This window comes from Pristiophorus japonicus, chromosome 1, assembly GCF_044704955.1.
Source record: "Pristiophorus japonicus isolate sPriJap1 chromosome 1, sPriJap1.hap1, whole genome shotgun sequence".
Taxonomy (NCBI): domain Eukaryota; kingdom Metazoa; phylum Chordata; class Chondrichthyes; family Pristiophoridae; genus Pristiophorus; species Pristiophorus japonicus.
Window position 1 is genome coordinate 130998215 of NC_091977.1, and position 17973 is coordinate 131016187.

The 17973-nt window shown below is 41.1% G+C and overlaps 1 protein-coding gene across 6 annotated transcripts in view; it reads right to left on the bottom strand.

Annotated features, from left to right (window-relative positions):
* LOC139265761 (casein kinase I) overlaps positions 1 to 17973 on the bottom strand; it is a 312413-nt gene that overhangs the window by 53309 nt on the left and 241131 nt on the right. For 4 of the 6 annotated variants that reach the window (XM_070883151.1, XM_070883161.1, XM_070883141.1 and 1 more), the window contains exons 10-11: positions 16837 to 16935; positions 2091 to 2186 (exon numbers count right to left, since the gene is read on the bottom strand). In XM_070883151.1, coding sequence (XP_070739252.1) covers positions 2091 to 2186; positions 16837 to 16935 — 195 coding nt within the window. The remainder of the gene's footprint in view (positions 1 to 2090; positions 2187 to 16836; positions 16936 to 17973) is intronic. The other 2 variants (XM_070883179.1, XM_070883169.1) reach the window with 1 other exon arrangement.

Genomic DNA, 17973 nt, shown 5'->3' on the forward strand with positions numbered 1-17973 from the left:
TTTCTATGCTAAAGGCACTAGATAAATGCAAATTGTAATTGTTGGTGAATTAATCCAAGTGGATTAACCAGTGTACATTCAAAAGGAATAGACACTGACCCAATAACACTTGAATATTCACAAGTTTAAATGCTGGTGAATGCAAGTGTAAACTCAGTGTCTCACCATGGCAGTCATGAGATGTGCTATTGTTGCTTATTTAAAACCTACTGAGAAAGCAAAAAAAATGAGGACACAAAATTTCTCTATAAACAAAATCACACTGATGCTGTAAATACTATTTTTTTCACAGCATAATGAACAGTAAGTCACCAGTGTCACATTTTAACAAACTTCATTTAGCATGAATCTGTGATGCAACTGCATAAAAACAGAAATGGAGAATAGTTTTGGTAAAGCAAAAGATCTGCAGTTTCATACTGCCATTGCTGTTTCAGCACTCCACACATAATAGATGTATGCATTAAATATGAAGGGCATGCATGCATCCACTTACCATTCCAGTTACATTCATGCTCATCACCCAATACCAGTACAGGAGAAAACATCCAGAAACTTCTCATGCAACTGGGAATTAATATTGGATTCAGTGGACCAGAATGGAAATGCTGGGGCAATAATTATTATTTTCTACCCCTACAAGCCATTGGTGCATTGTAATGTTTGTGACTACATTTATTAAATATCACAGTGCCAGAATGTTTTATATATACATATCTATCTCTATATATCTATACATGCATATATACACATATACATATATACATACACACACACGTATGCGGCATTCAATTCCAGATCATCATAACTCGCTAAATTTTAAAAAATCTCAATTCTCCTCTGGTTCTTTATCCAATTATCTTAAGTCAGTGTCCTCTGGTTATTGACCCTCCTGCCAGTGGAAACAGTTTCTCCTCATTTACTCTGTCAAAGTGCCACATAATTTTGACCATCATAATCCCAGCTTTTCCAGGCTTCAGTCTCTTCACATAACTATAGTTCCCTTCCCGAGTATTGAATGTTCCATTTGAAATGGGTTAGAAGGGCAGGGCCTCATTGGACCAGGCACGCAGACATAATTCGCTCCTCATTATTTGTCATACACCTCCACTGGCAGGACAGTGTAATTACAACATGACAAGTTTAGATAGAGAGATTCCAGTGTGGACAATGAGATTAATAATAGAAAAAGTTGACAAAGTGTAAGGGTCTGCAAGAGATTTATAAACATTTAAATTTGTTCTTTATTTCTGCCCCTGAAGTCATCCTGTGCTATGTATCTTCTCCATGCAAGTCATTGCGCTGCAAACCTGCTCCCAGGCCTCGGACATAACTGCCATATAATCAGCCTCATACCCAAGGACAGCTCAGGGTAGCAACTCTTTCTTTGTGTGCAAGCTCCTGGGCTCCATTCAATGCTTCATCACAATGGTACAGATGGGATTGGCATCTCAACTTCTGGCAAATAATCAGCTGTCATTTCAATTACATGCTGTCAACTGGATATAGTTGGATGTAAGCTTAATCTAAACACAACTACATCACAGGAATCCTCCAACACATCCAGTTAAACCAATGTTTAAAATTAAATTCTCTTTCCACAGTATGATAAAAATCAAAGCCAATTTGATGCTGGTGCAAAACATTTAAACCGGTTATACTGGTTAAAAGTGACTGTAAACGCCTCTAGATGCCCTGATCTGTGATTATTTCAGATACTCATATAATCACATAAATTTCAACTTAGAAGATGGCTATTTTGCCCATTATGCCTCTGTTATGGACTTCACAGATGGAGACAGGGTCGAAAGGCCTCAGACTGGTTTGACAGAGATCTATTTTGTAATAGTTCAGAACTGAATGTTTTTGAATCTTAATGCCAGAGAAGGAGCAAATAAAAATTACTATAGGCTTTTGATATATTATGTTACTGTCTCGGTACATATGTACACATACAGAATTATTTTTTTGGTGCAGGTACAGGTGACCCATGCATGCAACTATATGGTGCTCACAGAAGCAAGACTCTTGGTTTAATCACACAAGCATGCAGGGAGGAGAGGGAAACAAGCAGAAGAAGCAGAAAATACCTGTACAGAACCACCATGTCGGTCAGCTGCCAGGTGAGCTCTCAAATGATGGGGGTTGGCCTGCTGAGTGTCCCAAGCTCCCCTGTGGTCTGCTGACTGCCAATTTTTATTTTATAAAGCATGCATGAAAGAGAAAGGAAGAAAAAAAAATCCCAACAACTCATTAAAAACCTCATGCTGTGGGAAGATTAAAACAAACTTAAAACACCCAAAACTGTACAAAAAAACCACAAAAACAGAAAACAGACAAAGTAAGACAGAATGATTGTACAGCTAGCATAATACTAACATTCATGCATTGAGAGCTGATAATCACAATATTTAATTTGCTCAGATTTTTACTGTTATACCTGTGCTTAACATCCAAGTCACTTTACTGACTAACCAAATCTAATTTTAGTGCTCATTAAAATTAATCCTTACAGCTGGGAATACCTCAAGACTGAGCAAGCTATTGCAGACATTGGGTCAGGATCAGGCTTGATTGTAATACAGCCTACAAGAGGAATGGGAAGGTAAGCCTTATGACTATAAAACATTTCAGCATCTGCAATTTCAGGACAATGTTTAACATTTGTCAGTGGTTGCTCATCAATGGATTTAAACAGCATCGATGTGTTTCAATAATACAAACCCCAGCTGACTTTGATACAGAAATTCATTATCTGTCTCATGAACAACTGACACTCAACCTACATCAAAAGAAAGTGACAGGTAAAGAGGCATAACTAGAATTCACTGAAATGCAACAGGTATTTTCAGAGGAAATACCAGTGATACTGAATGGCCAGTTATTAATCACTTTTCATAGGACCGGGCGGCAGGGGAGTGGGTGTGGAGGAGAAACGGAAACTCATAATTGATTAGATATTTTATGCTTGCCATATGGGCACCTCTTCTGTACTCAACAATGCCTGTAGGTGGTAAGGAAGGTGCTGCACTCATCTTTGGTGAGGCAGCTTAACCTGCCCTTCTGGATTGGAAAACCATCAAAAACAGACTGCTATGTGCAAGGTGGAAGGCATGTTACTTAAAAATGACCATCAGGGATGAACAAAAGTTAATGGCAGCTTTTACACGCACTGCAGGACATAATTAGCCGCGTTCCACAACATGATATTCTGCATGTGATGGGAACTTGAATGTCAAAGTTTGATCTTCAAAGGAGAGAATTTATTTGCGATTATGGGAACATAAGGAATTGGTATGAGAAATGGAAATGGTGAAAAACTCATAAGCTTTGTCAACTCAAATGTTTGATTAAATGAAGCACCCTCTTTATCCATAAAGGTAACTAATAAGGCAACATGGGCAATGAACATCACCAGATAGCAATATTAAGGATCAAAATAATCATTTCTGTCTCTGTAAAAAGTTCATATCCTCTTTATGCAATATTCAGACTTTTAATGGCACTAACAATGCCAGTGATCAACAATTGTACATTGATACTATGGCAATAAATCAATAAACAAAGTACATGTTGAAAAAAAGACAGAATCAACATTGCTAGATTGACAGACCCGATTTCCAATGTGGAATTTAATCTACTGCTATTCAAAGTTATATCTACAGCTGGTTCAACAGAAATGGAAAATATGTTTGACAACATAGAAGATGCTTGGACTGCCATTTAGAAACCCTACATCAACAGTGCCGAGTTGGTATTGCGCCATGTCAAAGGCAAAAACGAGGAGTGGCTTAGTACTAAAACATTGCATGCAAATACTGAAAGGGAAAAAGACTAAGCTTAATCTACTCAATGCATCTGATCCCAATGATATCAAGAGGAAGAAAGAAGAATGGCAAGGCAGTTAAATGCTCAGCATGTAAAGGTAAAACAAATTTCACTGCAAACAAGCTGAAGAAGCAGAAATGGCTGCAGTAAGGGGAAAATATGAGAACACTTATTAGAATGGAAAGAAACTTGCAACAGATATTGTCACACCACATCGAAGGTCCTATCAACAAGAAGTATGGTTTCCTTCTCATCAAATTGGAAGATATAAAAATCAGGTGAACAGAGCATTTCCACAAAATCCTCATCAGATCGCCTCCAGAGAACAGAAATGACTAACTCCATTGAACTGGATGCTAATTGTGATGAAATTACATGCATGACCTGAGATCCACCATAACTAACTTAAAGAGCAACAAGTCACCTGAAAATGATCATATTTTTGTATAATTACTGTAAGAAAGTGGAGTTGAGAATTTGATTACCAACCTACGTTTATTTAATTTAGTGCAGGAAAAAGAAGCAACACCAAACGTTTGGGCAAAAGTAATCATTGTCAAGCTTTACAAGGAGGGTGACAGAAGTGATTGCAATAACTGTAGTGATATTATATTATTTCCTGTACCTGGTCAACTGCTTTGCATCATTACCCTCAATAGATTTAGAACAGCCATTGATGGGAGACTCCGAGAAGTGGAAGAACAAATCTTGTATTGACCAGTTCTTTACTCTTTGTATTATGATTAAACAAAGCAAAGAACAGCAGTTATCAGTGTTACTGAATTTCATTTACTTCCACAAGGCATTTAATAGCACCGAGTGAACTTCAATATGGCAGTTTCAGTTTGGGTTACCTAGGAAAGTCATTAGCATCAAGACTTTGTCTCAATAAGCATAATGTGCGTTGAGAAAAGGCAATGAGCTATCTGACAGGCTCAACAACAACTGGTATCAGACAAGGCTGCATCCTATCCTTTATAATTTTTGAATATTGTGATTGATGTTGTGATGCATCATTCACTGAGCATCAAAGATGTGCAAAGAAAGACAAACAATCTCGCAGACACAGCCAGAAGTGTTGGGTCATACATCAATGTTGCAAAAACCCAGGTCATAAAAGTTAGTGTTGCCTTTGGTGAAGAAATACACCTGGAAAATGAATGCTTACAAATTGTACATTCTTTCACATACTTAGGTAGTGTGATGCAAGACAATGGAGACGACATGTCAGATGTCCAAGTTTGCATCATAAAAGCTAGTGGAGCTTTTCAAACTTCCCACTCAATCTGAAAATTAAATGTGTTTGCAGAAAAAAGTAAAGCGGAGAGATTTTAAGAGCAAAGTGCTCCTATATGGATCAGAAACATGGTGGTCCAAGAAAGGCATCCAAAGAAGCTGAACAACTTCTAGTGTAGATGCCTGTGATGGCTCTTGAACATCAGATGGTTTAACAAAGTGATGAGTGCAAGTGAATTTCAGAGAGCACAGATGCCACCACTGAGTGTAATGGTCAGGACAGAAGATAGAGCTATATTGGTCACATTCTGAGAATGCCTGACACAAGGATCCCTGAATAGATATGGAATTGGAAGCCAAAAGGGAAAAGAGCTGGAGGTCGACCAAGAGGAATTCTACACAACACAATCAATGCCGATGCAGTGCATTAACTACCGGAGCTGGGAGGCAAAAAGCCCTAGAGATAGAATTGGATGTCATCAATTGGATACTGCCCTATGTGCCTCGACAGCACAGAAACAATAATGTATGATGATGCATGAACACATAGCTTCTTAAACAACCCTTCAGTGTATCTTTAAATGAATTATAGAAACAACGTAGATTGCTAACTCAAAATTGACGTTTTAAAAATATTTTACTACCCGTGAAGTCTTGTGAGCAGCAAATTTGATAATCATATTCACAGAATAATTAGCTTTATTGCTTTGCTAATGGTCTTTGTACATGTTAATGTGTGCTGTTATGTTGCTGCAAATCTTCTGCAGGCTTACAATGTTGTTAATGTTGTTAGTTTAGGGTGTAAAGAGCTATAAAAGCATTGTTTCCTGATCTGCTCTATCAAATTTTGAGAAATGCAAAACTCCAGTGTGATGCACTATTTTTATAGAATAGAACAATAGAATGTTACAGCACAGGCGGAACCTGGTCTATCATTCCTGTGCTGGCTCTCTGAAAGTTGCATTTCTCATTTTTTTCTTTTTCAAGGATTGAAAAGCTACTACGGATTCTGTTTCCACCAGTGTTTCTGGTAGGGCAAATAAATATCTCCCCTTCGTTCTTTTAGTGACTATCTTAAATGTATGCCCTTTAATTAGCAACTCACTGACCAATGAATACAGCGTTTCCCTTTTTAATCCTTATCAACACACTTTATAATTGTGAATATCTCGATCAGTTCTTATCTTAACCTTCTCTGTTCAAGTAAAGACAGCCTCAGTTTCTTTACTCTCTCCTAAAGCCTCTCATCCCTGCTCAGTAAATCCTTTTGTGCCCTCTCCATAGCCTTGAAATCCTTCTTAAAGGGGGGCAATCAAAACTAGACAAAGCATTCCACCTGTAGCCTAATCAATGACTTTAGCACTACCTCTTTGCTTTTGTGCTCTATACCCCTATTTATGGAGTCAGCATTTGGTTTAGTGGTAGCATTCCCACTTCTGAGTCAGGGGTCAAATTCCACTCCAGACACTCCTGGCAGCGGAGACAATATGACGATAGACTTCAACAGGACATAGGCAGGCTGGTGGAATGGGCGGACACATGGCAGAAAAGTGCAAAATGATACATTTTGGTACGCAGAATGAAGAGAGGCAATATAAACTAAACAGTACAATTCTAAAGGGGATGCATGAACAGAGAGACCTGGGGATATATGTGCACAAACATTTTGAAGGTGGCAGGGCAGGTTGAGAAAGCGGTTGAAAAAGCATACGGGATCCTGGGCTTCATGAATAGAAGCAGAGAGTACAAAAGCAAGGAAGTTATGATGAACCTTTATAAAACACTGATTCTCCCGCAACTGGAGCATCGTGTCCAATTCTGGGCACCGCACTTTAGAAAGGATGTGAAGGCCTAAGTGAGGGTGCAGAAAAGATTTACAAGAAAGGTTCCAAGGATGAGGGACTTCAACTACGTGGATAGTGTCATGTATCCTACATGGTTGCTGCTTGTACTATTACAAAGTGCGCCACCAGGGGGCACCTCAGTGGGAGACTTTTAGGTTACCTGTACAGGTGTGCCAGGCCTAGTATAAAAGGCAGGCCACCAGGTGTGACCCTCACTCTGGAGTTATCAATAAAGGAGCTCTTACATCCGGTCCAGGGTGTCCTTGGAGATGGAGCACGCGGTGTCCACCGGTACGCTCGCGGCCTTCCGCGAGAGGTGGGCACCGGAGGGACTGGAGTGCATCATCACGCCCGGCAACCAAATTTTAATTTGATTTTACGTTTTTAAATTTAATTTGTTTTAATTGCCGGTGCTTTTAGTGTCCCCCTTCCCTTTTATAGGGGGCACTGGGGAAAATTGTGATTTTAGTGCCCAAAAAAAAAACAAAAAAAGAAAAACACAAAAAAAAACAAAAAAAGGGGGGAAAAAAATGGCCTTGTAAATGTCTGGAGTGTCACCCAGGTCGGGTGGCACCGTTTAATGTTTTATGTTTTTGCAGGTGAACTCCAAAAAGAGTTATCAATAAAGGACTAAGGTCACTACAGTTCAAGTACAACACATTGCCTCGTGGAGTCATTATCAGAGCATATAAAGACATAACAATTGGCGACGAGATTACGGACCTTCACACGAAAATGGCTACACTTGGTACGTTGCAGCCGTTCGCCGATGGTGATGATTGGGATGCCTTTGTGGAGAGGCTCGGCCATTTCTTCATAGCAAACGACCTGGCAGGCGACAATCCTGTCACATTGGCTGATAAGCGCAGAGCTATCCTGCTAACCAGTTGTGGGCCACCGTCTATGGCCTCGTCAGGGACTTGCTGGCATAAGCGAAGACAACGACCAAGACATACAAGGTGCTTGTAATGCTGATCCAAGAACAACTCAAGCCCAAAGAGAGCATCCTCACAACCAGACACCGGTTTTACACCCACCGACGGCCCGAAGGCCAGGAAATCGCGAAATATGCTGCAGACCTCAGGAGGCTGGCAGCACCGTGTGATTTCGGCGACCACTTCACTGAAGTGCTGCGGGATATCTTTGTCATTGGAATCGGCCATGAGGACCTTCTTCATAAGCTACTGTCTGCGGATACCACAGTCACACTGCAGAAGACCATATCCGTAAGCCAGGCATTCATGACCTCGACCTGCGGCTCTAGGCAGATGACTCATCCTCAGGACTCAAACCTGACAAGGACTGTGCACAGAATGGCGTCTTTTAGAGGCTAGACTGGAGAACGTGAACCTTCTCAGGGAAGAGAGAACAGGCCCCCGAGTCCCTTAACTCAAGAGTCTGCCGAGGGGGGCTAACCGAGTAGCTCCATGCTGGCATTGCGGAGGGAATCACAGGGTTCACCCGTGCCATTTTAAGGACTATGTGTCTAAAGGCTGCAGCACAAAGGGCCACCTCCAGCGAATGTTTAAAAGAAATATTACTCACTGTGTTGATGAAGAGTCTGCAGATGGCCATGAATCCAGCGCGGATTAAGAAACGATAGTCAGAGAGGCAGCTCAGCCCCACGATAAGGTATATGGTATGTTTACCTGCACCACCGAGTGTTCCCCATTGAGGATGGAAGTCGAGATAAATGGCGTTACAGTCTTCCTGGAAGTGGACACGGGGGCAAGCCAGTCAGTAATGAATCAAGAAGCCTTTGCGAGGCTATGGGACAATCAAGCTGAACGACCCAAGTTGGTCCCGGTTCAGGCAAAGCTACGCACCTACACCGATGAATCTATCCCAGTCATTGGTACTGCGCGGTGCACAGGTCACCTCTGTGGATTGTTGCAGGTGATGGACCAACGCTACTCGGAAGAAGATGGAGAAGATCCATTGGAGTTGGGAAGATTTCATCCCTCCAGCGATCGACGTCCCCTGCGCTCAGAGGCAAAGCAAGCCCTCACCTGAGGGTGGACCCAGCACCAGAGAGCAGACCAGCACAGCAGCCGAAGCACAGACTGCTCAGCATGACAGTGTGGAGATGATCCAACTGAGACGACCTGAACGCACCTTCCAGGCTTCAGTGGCAGGACTCCGGAGGAAGAAAATTGGATCCAAAGGCGACTTCCCAGCTTCGGTGGCAGAACCCGGGGAGAAGAGGATCACCGCAGTCAACATCGTGGATGGAAGAAAGATGAAGCCCAAACCATGAGGTGATGCGCTGAAGAAAAAGATGGCGGCGGCCAGACCACGAGGTGCAGCGGTGATGGAGCAACACGTGACACCAAACGGAGAAGAGGATTGGGCCAAAGAAAGCAAGGCTCTCTTAAAGGAGGCCTGCAACCCACCACACTTAAAAGGACAGTTCCACATTCTCAATCAATGTAAGAGCAACTGTGAGTTAGATGTAAAATGTGTAATTGATAATCAGAGCTGCGTATATGCAATAAGCAAAGAAAAGTCACGGGATCGCGATCGGAGCTACAGGTTATTTACCATGAGTAATGAAACATTGTGCGATGTTGGATTTCAACTGCATACAGTCAATGCAGCGGGCAGACACCCATCGGGAGCACACAGGTCCAGTGAGCTACCCAATGTAGTAGCCTGCGTCCCTGGGACAAGAGTTATGCACCATGGAGTGTGGCCACAAGCAGCCAATACATACAAGCCGCAGAGCAAGCGATCTCAGGACGGCAATGGCACCGATACCCTGCCCCTGATCGGCTCCACCTCTCAGGCACCCGATGGCATCAACCGCCACGAGCCTGAAAGAGCAAACCGCGCTAAGGCACAGCCCCCAGACCCTATCGCCAACAAGGCTATACCCGGGAACAAAGCGTCACCCGCAACGGTTCTCCCAAATGGGACCGGGACCAGCCAGGATCCCAAACCAAATAACGCCCAGGCAAGCGAGTCAGCAGTTCCCTGTGCACTGCCAGACGACAGCTCCTCAGAGAGCAGCGACCCGGGGCGCAAGGAAAGGATAGGGAGGTCACAGGCATCTGTGAACCTGCCCTCCGCTAGGAGCAATGGCAAAGGCCCCGAGGGCAGGCAACTTGAGCCAACCGGGTTCCCACTGCCAGCACTGGGCACTGCGCCGCCACCAGACTACCTGAACACCATCCAGCAGTTCTGGTACTAGTTTGTCCTCACACATCAGTACTGATTCCAAGTATATATCAAGTATGTACCTCACCAGTCAAATGTACTTGCCTCACAACTGTACCATAAATGTAATGATGTAAATGCAAATTTTTTTTTCTGGACTTGAATGTATATGAATGTAATGAGCCACCGGCATAATCTATATGTGGCGGGGGGGGAGAGAATGGAGTGGTCATGGACGTACAAACAGAAACCACCAGCACGTCCACTGCCAATGAAACACCACCTACTCACCCAAGGTGGAAACGACCCTCCAAGAGTCAACCAGATAGAGCTAAGCCCAGAGCACAGTCACAGTCAATGCATGAAGGCGATTTGCACTAAAGGCTTGGGGGAGTGTGATGTCATGTATCCTACATGGGTTACTGCTTGTACTATTACAAGGTGTGCCACCAGGGGGCACTTCAGTGGGAGACTTGTAGGTTACCTGTACAGGTGTACCAGGCCTAGTATAAAAGGCAGGCCACCAGGTGTGATTCTCACTCTGGAGTTATCAATAAAGGACTAAGGTCACTACAGTTCAAGTATAACATATTGTCTCGTGGAGTCATTATCAGAGCATATAAAGACATCAGATAGACTGAAGAAGCTGGGGTTGTTCTCCTTGGAGCAGAGAAGGTTTAGAGGAGATTTGATAGAGTTGTTCAAAATCATGATGGGTCTAGACAGAGTAGATAGAGAGAAACTGTTCCCACTGGCTGACGAATTGAGAACCAGAGGACACAGATTTAAGGTGGTTTACCCGTCGACTGGTTAGGATCTGGAATGCACTACCTAAAAGGGTCGTGGAGCAGACGCAATCGTAGCTTTCAAAAGGGAATTGGATAAATAGCTGAAGGAAAAAAATTGCAGGGCTACAGAGAAAGGGTGAGGCCGTGGGTCTAGTTGAAGTGCTCTTGCAGAGAGCAGGCACGGGCTCGACGGGCCAAATGGCCTCCTTCTGTGTTGTAACCATTCTATGTTTGTAGAAGATACGACTTGCCTTTTACAAACAGAATTACAAATACACAAGTTGTATTCCATCATCATTTAACATACTGGCCTGGAATTTGTGGTTGTAATGACGGTGAAACTGTCAGCATTCGGTGTCATTACTCTGTGAAACTGACTGCCATGTCTGGCGTTCGCACATGTGGAGTTAAACGTGGACATCCAGAAATTGCTGTCAGTGATTCCACGCTCCTCCACATGGTGCACTTTTGAAGTCCCTGCAGATGGAAATCTTACAAATCTCTGAACTGACATGAACTTCCCCTTTTTGCACTCTAATCTCACCGTCAAAACCCCTGAAAAAGTTAAGCTTTATTGAATAAGGTGTAACTGGGTTCTTAACGGCATACTAAGTCATAATTACTGCCAAACAACCTCGCTGGCCCTGAAAAACTAATTTTATATTTGTGGAATGTCAAATTTCTCCATAATGATAAAAATTTCTAGATTATTAAAATAATAAAAATTATTATTTTTTTTAAGTTTGGTTATGATATTTCAGCTTCCACCTTAGTTCCATGTGTATATCCCAATCTTTATTTCGCTCTCTGTAAAATGATTAAAAAGTGAAGGATAATCAGTGCTTTTTACTTCCTCGTTTGCTGTCTGTGAGAATTATTCAATGTGATTAGTTGCTTTGCCTGCTTGATGACATCACTGTTGCTCATCACTGGAGATTCCCACCACAGATATGGCTAGATCTTTGTGGGCAACGGTATTAGAAACATAGAAACATAGAAAATAGGTGCAGGAGTAGGCCATTCGGCCCTTCTAGCCTGCACCGCCATTCAATGAGTTCATGGCTGAACATTCAACTTCAGTACCCCATTCCTGCTTTCTCGCCATACCCCTTGATCCCCCTAGCAGTAAGGACCTCATCTAACTCCTTTTTGAATATATTTAGTGAATTGGCCTCAACAACTTTCTGTGGTAGAGAATTCCACAGGTTCACCACTCTCTGGGTGAAGAAGTTCCTCCGCATCTCGGTCCTAAATGGCTTACCCCTTATCCTTAAACTGTGACCCCTGGTTCTGGACTTCCCCAACATTGGGAACATTCTTCCTGCATCTAACCTGTCTAACCCCGTCAGAATTTTATATGTTTCTATGAGGTCCCCTCTCATTCTTCTGAACTCCAGTGAATACAAGCCCAGTTGATCCAGTCTTTCTTGATAGGTCAGTCCCGCCATCCCGGGAATCAGTCTGGTGAACCTTCGCTGCACTCCCTCAATAGCAAGAATGTCCTTCCTAAGGTTAGGAGACCAAAACTGTACACAATACTCCAGGTGTGGCCTCACCAATGCCCTGTACAACTGTAGCAACACCTCCCTGCCCCTGTACTCAAATCCCCTTGCTATGAAGGCCAACATGCCATTTGCTTTCTTAACCGCCTGCTGTACCTTGCACTCTAATCTCACCGTCAAAACCCCTGAAAAAGTTAAGCTTTATTGAATAAGGTGTAACTGGGTTCTTAACGGCATACTAAGTCATAATTACTGCCAAACAACCTCGCTGGCCCTGAAAAACTAATTTTATATTTGTGGAATGTCAAATTTCTCCATAATGATAAAAATTTCTAGATTATTAAAATAATAAAAATTATTATTTTTTTTAAGTTTGGTTATGATATTTCAGCTTCCACCTTAGTTCCATGTGTATATCCCAATCTTTATTTCGCTCTCTGTAAAATGATTAAAAAGTGAAGGATAATCAGTGCTTTTTACTTCCTCGTTTGCTGTCTGTGAGAATTATTCAATGTGATTAGTTGCTTTGCCTGCTTGATGACATTATAATGCTCAGGCTCTTACAGTTTTCAAGAAAATGTGACATAAACCCAGACCTCGAATATATTCTCGTACCTTACAGGAAGTCATATAATTTATAGTCAAAGACGCTCTGCGAATGTTGCTTTACTAATTGCCAATATAGAGCATTGGAGAAATGTTAGGAGTGACATAGACAATCAGTAATCATGGTAATACTTAGCAAGCTCAACAAATGGTGCTCTCTATATTTTTACATAAAATGAGTGATTGTAACACTTAAATGAATGTTTGGTAAATCTAACATTAAAATAAAAGACAATTGGACAATGCTGTCTGTTGCAGTATGTTAAAAAATACTGTACCACTTCAACTGAATGTTAATACATTTGTTGAGCTAGTACCAGTACAGTATGAAGCAAAAAACAAACAGAGCTTCACTGTACTGTCAATTTTACACTATAACAGAGATAGTGTAACTCGTATTATTTGCTGTGTAGTGCTAGTGTAGAATGGTTGCTGCATTTGCCTATACAAGAGCAGCCATTGTATTCTAAAAGTAATTCATTATGTGAACTGTTTAGAGACATTTCAGCATAAGGCCCTATATAAACAGTGCAAGTATAACTTTTAGTTGTGGGAATAAGAATATCAGATTTTATTCTTAGAAGTATTAAGAATATCTCATGTCCCCAACGGATAAAATTGGGGATCTCTCACATTTGGTTCACGTGGCACAGAATATCCTAAACTGTTCGCACCAGATAGTGGAGGTCAGGGCAAAAGTATAAATCATGGCCTCAATTTCCGCCAGTTTCCTCACGCTTCTGCAACTCTGCCATGATCGAATCGCCACTGTTCTCATTTGATATGTCAAAGTGAGTCACTGGAGAAGCACCTCCAAGTTTGTTGGATTTGGACCTCTGCTGCACTGAGTTCCACAAGGAGTTCCTTTAACACAAGAGTCTGAAGATCTTTGGATCAGAGTTTTGCAGGTAGAAAATGATTTTTAAAGATTTATTTTGCCTGTAGACACCTGCACTTGCATCTCAGAGGATCAAACCACTGACAGATTGTCAGACACAGCTTCTACCTAAACTCCCTTGCAAAAAAAAGTTTATTAAACCTGTCCTGCATGGTATGTGCACTGGAAACGATGAGAAAATTAACCCCAATTGACCTTTCCAGCAACAGCAGGACACTTCCTCAGGAGCTTATCAATTACTTTACAAAGATTAGGCTGTTGGTTCTGCTGTGGGATATGCAAGTCCAGTGGTGTGGGATGAATCTCAGTCACAAAAATACGTAATAACCCTGGAAGTGAATTTCACAGCCTCACAACTCACTGAAGAAGTTTCCCTGCTCTCTGTTCTAAATGTTTTACATTTAATCTTGTACTGTATCACTTTACTGCAGCATTGAAAATTCTGATGTACCTTCTATTGATTCCTACCAATACAGAAATAAGGAGGGAGAGGGCCAAATGTAATCTTTCTCGTAACTTACCAGAATATGGAGCTATGGCTTTGAGACCTTTGCATCCCTTTCAGATACCCAACAACGCCCCCTGCTGGACTGCCATCAGGAACACAGAGAAGTCAAGCATCTGGCCCCCAATAAACACTGGGACAGGGGAATCCTATCACATCATCAATAAATTGCTACCTAAGGTGCTTTTATGTTGCTGCTGATTTAACTAGTATTCAGGGATACCAGAGCCAGTCTGCACTATATGAGGCTTCCTAAACCCAATGACAGACTAATAAACCCAATTTTTTGTTGGAACGTTTCAGTTCATGGGTGTGCTTATAGTATTTGCTTTTTGCTGTGAACACAAGTGTAGGGAAAAAGCGAGTTGCAATAGCAGCATCTGATTAACGCAAGCCAATAATTGCTTACTGGCCCAGCCTTTAGTAATGTTGGTAGATTAAAGGCTGTTCTCCTACAAACAAACCAGAATCCCAGTAATGTTTTAAATTTCCCGTTAATCACTGCAATATTTTATTCATCTGTTTCTTATAAAACTGTCTGATTTAACAAGCTTGAGCTTTTGCTTATTTTGTATGAATGTAGTAATTAAAAGAAGTGAAAAAGTTAGGAATATTAAGTCAGTCATTTTTATTACAGCTGTACTGAGCCATTAAATTGATTTTCCAAAACTATCAATACAAAATACTCAAATATGTGAAGAGTTTTCATTAACACTTGATTCACACATACTATCGCTGGATCATTCTAAACGTTCTGTTGAGAACATTTTGTATTTGTGATTTTTATGACAAAGTTTAGAGCCTCATTATCCTTTCATTTACAAATACTTCATAAGCATATTTTTCAAAATAATTAAAACTCATGCAGATAATGCATCATGAGTTAAATATGTAGGTGACTCACTAAATCTGTTCATGGCAAAAATAAAATCAAGTGTCAAGCTTTTCTCATTTGCTTAAAAAAGCAACTCCAGTAAACTCATTCGCTGAAATGTAAAACAGCAAACATGTCACTGAAATGTAACCACTTGAAAGACTGAAATTTCAACCAGATTGTTTCAATTACTTTATTTTGGACCCAGCTGAATATATAGCTACATAAATAACATTTATAACATAACAAAGCCATTAAAAAAATTACAAGATAAAAATCACAAAATGAACTATTGCATGCTAGAAACGCCTTCAAGAAGTTTCTCCCACACAGACTTAGCCTGTTTCTGAAGCCTTGGGTTGGACTCCCAAGATCCCCGAGTGAAGAGACGCAACCAAATGCCAGACTGAAATAATACATTTGTGTCATTTTTTTACATGTCACACTGGTGGATCATTAACTTCTGTTCCAGTGGCAGTGAGTATATCACTTGGACAGACTATACCTCCCAAATCTGTCTGCAATCCAAATGCAGGACATGCTTACAAATGCACTCTGCTGTCAATGAAAAACAAAAACCTACTATAAAGACATGTCCCGATTTTGTGACTGGACAAAGTTTTTCTCCCACATCGAAACTTCTGATTCGAAATTGTATCACAAAAAAATCTTACAACTGCAGCCATCATAGTTAATAAACAGGTGACCACTACTTGTCACCAGTAATTTCTTCTGCATTCCTCACACTCCTCCACTGCTCTGTTCCACCCTCTAGCCCAGAAGCAGACCACACTAAATGTTACAATTGCAATTATATATATATATATATAAAATCTGTGAATAATGTCATGAGATAGCAATTGTTTTAATATTTTATATACATAATAAATATAAACATAAGATTTGTTGAAAATTTTAAATATGAAACATGCTCAAGGAGGCAAAAAAAAGTTATCAAAGGTTAAACTGTAATTCAGCATCAGCCAACAAGACTCAACTTGTTTTCTTTCCAAAGAGAAATGCTGAAATACTTATAGCTAGTATTTTATAACAAGATACTATCTTTCAAACTGATAGTTCACTCTAGGAGCAGTGAATCCAGGTCAGACCTCAGGTATGAAACACAGAAACTCTCATCAGCTGATGAATCCCACACCAGTAAATGAGAATTTTTTTCAATTTTTAAGCTGACTGAAACATGTCAAGGCGACTACTGCAATATAATCGATCAGCAAGGTTTAGATGATACAACAGGTCTGTAACCAGAGCAGTGCTTGCTGACTTTTTGCTCTCTTGGATCAAACTGCTCATCATAATCCGCTCTTGTGGCGTCAGCTCCCAACATGCAAATCATGTGCAGTCAACAGCAACGCAAACTTGCCAGATTCACTAAGGCCAGCAGCTGGAAAGCTTTTTTTCTGACTGTAGAAAATCCAGCAGGTTTACTTCAAAGAGCCGTACACTGGGAGCCAACAGCACCAGCACACCACTAAACCTCATATAAAAGCAGTGTAAAAGTACCTTCACTTTCTGGAAGCAACTCAAATAACTCTTATTGCAAGTAGAAGCGCAGTAGTCTACTGACATTTCCAGACATACCTGATTTTTGGCTTGCTGTGTTCTATCCCTGTGCTGATGACTATCTCTGTTCACTGTTGTCAGAGTAGCATCTGTATGAATTGAACCAACTGGAGTGGGCTGTAATTAAGGAAAACAGTCATTATTTTCTGAAATAAATGTAATTGAAATGTTAACGTGAACTGAATTGAAATACTTAGTTATGCTCTTCATTCTTCATTGGAAATGCACAATACTGCCTTTTCTCTGTAAACATAAATCTACATCACTCGGTCATCAATAAAATGAGCCTTAAAATTGCAAAATGCAACATGTTCCCAGAGTGAGCATTCAATTAATATTTCCAGAATGCAATTTTGAGCAGGTACACATGAACACAATGCACCCATATTCTTTCCTTCAGTGGTAGCACTCTCTCCTCGCAGTCAGAAGATTATGGGGTTATGCTCCACTCCAGAGACTTGAGCACATTATCTGGGCAGCTATTTAAGTCCTGTACTGTCGGAGGTGCCTTCTTCCAGATGAGATATTAAACCGAGGCTGCTCTCTCAGGTGGATATAAAATACCCCATGCACTATTCAAAAAAGAGCACTGGAGTTCTCTGTGTGCTGGCATCATGCTGTGTGCAAATTGACTGTCGCGTTTCTCTACAGTACAACAGTGACTACAATTCAAAATTGGCTGTTAAGTGCTTTGTGACATCCTGAGGTTGTGAAAGGCACTTTTCTTCTTTGCAAGACTGCTAACCAATAGGTTGATACTGGGCAAGGACAAAAATAAAACTGTTGCAAACAATTACTTTCTGTAATAAAAATAAATAGGAGAGAATCATGCACCATCTTCAGATACCACACCACCTCAAAAACATCGAATCCATCAGGTGAGATGTTACACTGGACCTCCACCTGCCTGTTCTGATGGACATTGAGGCTCCCGTGGGATTACAGTAGCAGCGCCAGTTGAAGAGCTTGTGTTGGTAGAGGCTCAATGGGGCAAATTTTATGCTGTTATTTCTATGATTCCATAGTACTACTCGATAAAGAGCAGGGAGTTTTCACAGCTTCTTCGCGAACATTCTTCCCTCAACCAAAACCATCAAAAGGAAGAGTAGTTGACCTTTCAACTCACTGAAGAATTTTCCTTGCGCAAAATGGCTA